Genomic DNA, 3,748 nt, shown 5'->3' on the forward strand with positions numbered 1-3,748 from the left:
CGAACTTGAAATTTGGTATGCGGACATATCAATGGTAGGTGCTTATACGAGGGTATATATGTATAAACGAGTTTGTAAAAGGGGGCGTGGTACATCCCATAAGCAAGGAATTTTTTATTAGATATAACTTTGGAACCATAAGTCTCACGAACTTGAAACTTGGTATGCAAACATGTCAATGGTAGATACTTATAGGCACGTATATATAAACGAGTTTGTAAAAGGGGGCGATGCACATCCCATAGGCATGGAATTTTTTATCAGCTATAACTTCGGAACCATAAGTCACACGAACTTGAAATTTGGTATGCGGACATATCAATGGTGGGTGCTTATACGAGGGTATATATGTATAAACGAGTTTGTAAAAGGGGGCGTGGTACATCCCATAAGCGTGGAATTTTTTATTAGANTAACCATAAGTCACACATCGAATTTGAAATCTGGTATGCGGACATATCAATGGTAGGTGGTTATACGAGGGTATATATGTAAAAACGAGTTTGTAAAAGGGGGCGTGGCACATCCCATAGGCGTGGAATTTTTTATCAGCTATAACTTCGGAACCATACGTCCCACGAACTTGAAATTCGGTATGCAGACATATCAATGGTAGGGGCTTATAGGAGGGTATATATAACCGAGTTTGCAAAAGGGGGGCGTGGCACATCCCATAGGCGTGGAATTTTTTATCAGCTATAACTTCGGAACCATACGTCCCACGAACTTGAAATTCGGTATGCAGACATATCAATGGTAGGGGCTTATAGGAGGGTATATATAACCGAGTTTGCAAAAGGGGGGCGTGGCACATCCCATAGGCGTGGAATTTTTTATCAGCTATAACTTCGGAACCATACGTCCCACGAACTTGAAATTTGGTATGCGGACATATCAATGGTAGATGCTTATAGGCAGGGATATATAAACGAGTTTGTAAAAGGGGGCCTGGCACATCCCATAGGCATGGCCAATTATTTTCTGAGTTTTTCCGATCTAACTTTGTCCGAGACAACATAGACTCCTATAATTTTCCCGAAGGTAATCAGTTTTCTTCTCTAAATTTTGGTAACTTGAATCTCTCCGCTGAGGACCTATCACAAGGAATATTAGCTTTGAAGCCCTTATCTCAGACTGACGTGGACGGAATCTCGGTAATTTTATTCAACCAATGTGCCGCTATAGTCACTCCACTAAAAGTAATTTTTAATAAATCTCTAGTAGCCGGTGTCTTCGTTGATGATTGGAAATTGACTACAGTAACAACAATCTTCAAAACTGGCAAAAAGAACGATGTACGCAACTACATACCAATTTCCAAGCTGTCGACCACTTCCAAATTATTCGAAGCTATCATTAAAGAGAAATTATACTTCGCTACGAAAAGTTTAATTTCTTCGAACCAACATGGTTTTGTATCCGGCAGGTCCACGGTCTCCAACCTGGCCGTTTTCAGCGAATATTGCATTGAATCATTTTCGTCCGGACTTCAAGTAGATTGCATCTATACAGATTTCTTCAAAGCTTTTGACACGGTGTCACATTCTTTTACGTAAATTGGGCTCTTTTGGTTTTCACTCGATTTTCCTTCAATCATATCTAAGCGAAAGGCGTTGTTTGTTACGATTGAGGGCGAATTTTCTGCTCCTTTTATTGCCACTTCAGTGGTACCTCAAGGAAGTGTTATAGGCGCTCTACTTTTCGTCCTATTTATAAATGATATCAAGTAGTTGATTTTCATTTGCTAGTCACTTATTATACGCAGATGACTAGAAAATTTTTACCGCAATAAGAAATTCAAACGATGTAGCTACGCTTCAGGCTGATCTAAATTAACTTGCCTGATGGTGTACCAATTCCTTTATATCTTTACAATAACTCTAATAGTGTCCTTCAACCTGTGGATGAGATTAAAGACCATGGTGTGATTTTTGAACCACATTTCTCTTTCTAAAGTCACATCAATTTTATTATCTCGGACTCCTACTCGATCTTAGGTTTTGTGAGACGAAATAGTGCTAACTTAAATTATTGTTTACTGCGTTCGTTCGGTCCAGGTTGGACATCACTGCTTCATTGATTTGGAGACCTTGTCACCAATTTGCTATCGCAAGAATTGAACGAGTGCAAAAGGTATTTCTGAAATTCGCTCTAAGATCTTTAAATTTCTCGGACCCTATTCCATCCTAAAGCTCCCGCCTGCTTTTAATCAGCTTAAAGTCGCTTAACATAGAAGGTCGATACTATCGCTGTCTTTTGTTTTTAATTTAATTCAACGGGACATTGATTGTGAGTTTCTGTTGCAACGCATAAACTTACTTATTCCGGCAAGAACTTTACGAAGCTCTTACCCTTTTTATCTTAAGATATTCAAAACCAATTATAAATCCAATGTACCAATTGCACGGGCTCTTCGCGAATTTAATGAGATCTCGAACTCCATTTCGTTTAATTTTTCAATTTCTAAGAATCAGTTGATTCTTACATCAAATGGCACTTAATTTTTCAATTTGGCACTAAGTGCCAAAATGGCACTTTTCAAAAATAGTAATATTTCAATATATTTTTGTGAAATCCTTTGCGTGTACTTCTTTTTCTCAACTAAAATTTTCTAATTTCTAAAGAGTATTCAAATGGTTTATCTTATTTTGGCATTGCACTTTTGTTTTAGAAATGTGGTTTTACTTTATTGCTAAATGGGAAGGATTAAAAAGGATGGCACCTTTATTTTTCTATTTGGCACATTTTGGCATTTTTTATCCTCAATATGGCACCTCATAGCTAAAGATAGTTGGCAGCACTGAAACCAATGGAGCAATTTGTATTTTAGTCATAATTTATCTATGAACTAATTTGTATTAGCACTAAGTCAGAGGTCAGTAAGAACCCTTGTTTTTTGACTAATTAAATAAATAAATAAAAAGCTACCAGGGCTATCGACTAGCCTGAGCTCCAATAAGTAAATATATTTTAAAAGCTGGCAATAAAAATTATTATTTTTAATTACCTAATGGTTCCAAAGCGTTGATAAGCTTTTTAAAAGAGCTTATTAGTCGCGTGCAACGAAAACACCAGTCATTATAGAAAATCACAAGGTGTGGTATGGTTTTGCTTTTTGAAACTACTTTTTTGTCATAGTTTTTTCCGCTTATGGAGATTTTGTGATAGAAACTAATATCATTGTCGCCACTGAATTGGTTTCCAAAAAAGTTTTCAAATTGATCTGATGAAGAACGACCTTTGTTCAGATCGCTTTTCGGTGGAAAATAATAGGAGTCTTCATTGAGTATTCCATGTTGGTCGTAGATTCGGCGGCGATCAGCGTCACTCAGTAACTCGTATGCCTGCTTGATTTTAACAAATACTGTGCTAGCCTCTGGATGTTCACTTTTATCAGGATGCCTGTCAAAAATATGTATAAATGTTTGCTTTATTATTCATTCAAATTTCTTACTTGTGTATGTAGGAATAATCACATTTGGTCTCTACTTATCTACATACATATCTAACCAGGGACCGTAACGGTTATAAGTTTTATTATAAAAATCACTTTTTAATAGTTATTAACTGAGTTTTATTTTTTGCTCGGAAAATAATCGTTACGTTTTAAGTTTTATTTTCTCCCTGGAAAATAATGGTTACGTTTTAAGTTTTATTTTTTGCTCGGAAAATAATCGTTATTTCTTGAGTTTTATTTTTTGCTCAGAAAATAAAACTTAATTTTTGCGTATGCGTATGCGCTTTTTTG

General features: G+C 36.2%; 1 protein-coding gene across 1 annotated transcript in view; it reads right to left on the minus strand.

Annotated features, from left to right (window-relative positions):
- The window catches only part of l(3)80Fg (dnaJ homolog subfamily C member 16 l(3)80Fg), a gene marked incomplete at its 5' end in the record, with an annotated part of 406,562 nt that extends 403,134 nt beyond the window's left edge, over positions 1–3,428 (minus strand). The window contains one exon of the mRNA XM_017637441.1: positions 3,008–3,428. Within this exon, the coding sequence (XP_017492930.1) occupies positions 3,008–3,428 (421 nt within the window). The remainder of the gene's footprint in view (positions 1–3,007) is intronic.
- Between the last annotated feature and the right edge of the window lie 320 nt (positions 3,429–3,748).

The sequence above is a fragment of the Rhagoletis zephyria genome, unplaced genomic scaffold (assembly GCF_001687245.7).
Source record: "Rhagoletis zephyria isolate East Lansing unplaced genomic scaffold, Rhagoletis_zephyria_1.1 Rzeph_scaffold_00131, whole genome shotgun sequence".
NCBI classification, from domain to species: domain Eukaryota; kingdom Metazoa; phylum Arthropoda; class Insecta; order Diptera; family Tephritidae; genus Rhagoletis; species Rhagoletis zephyria.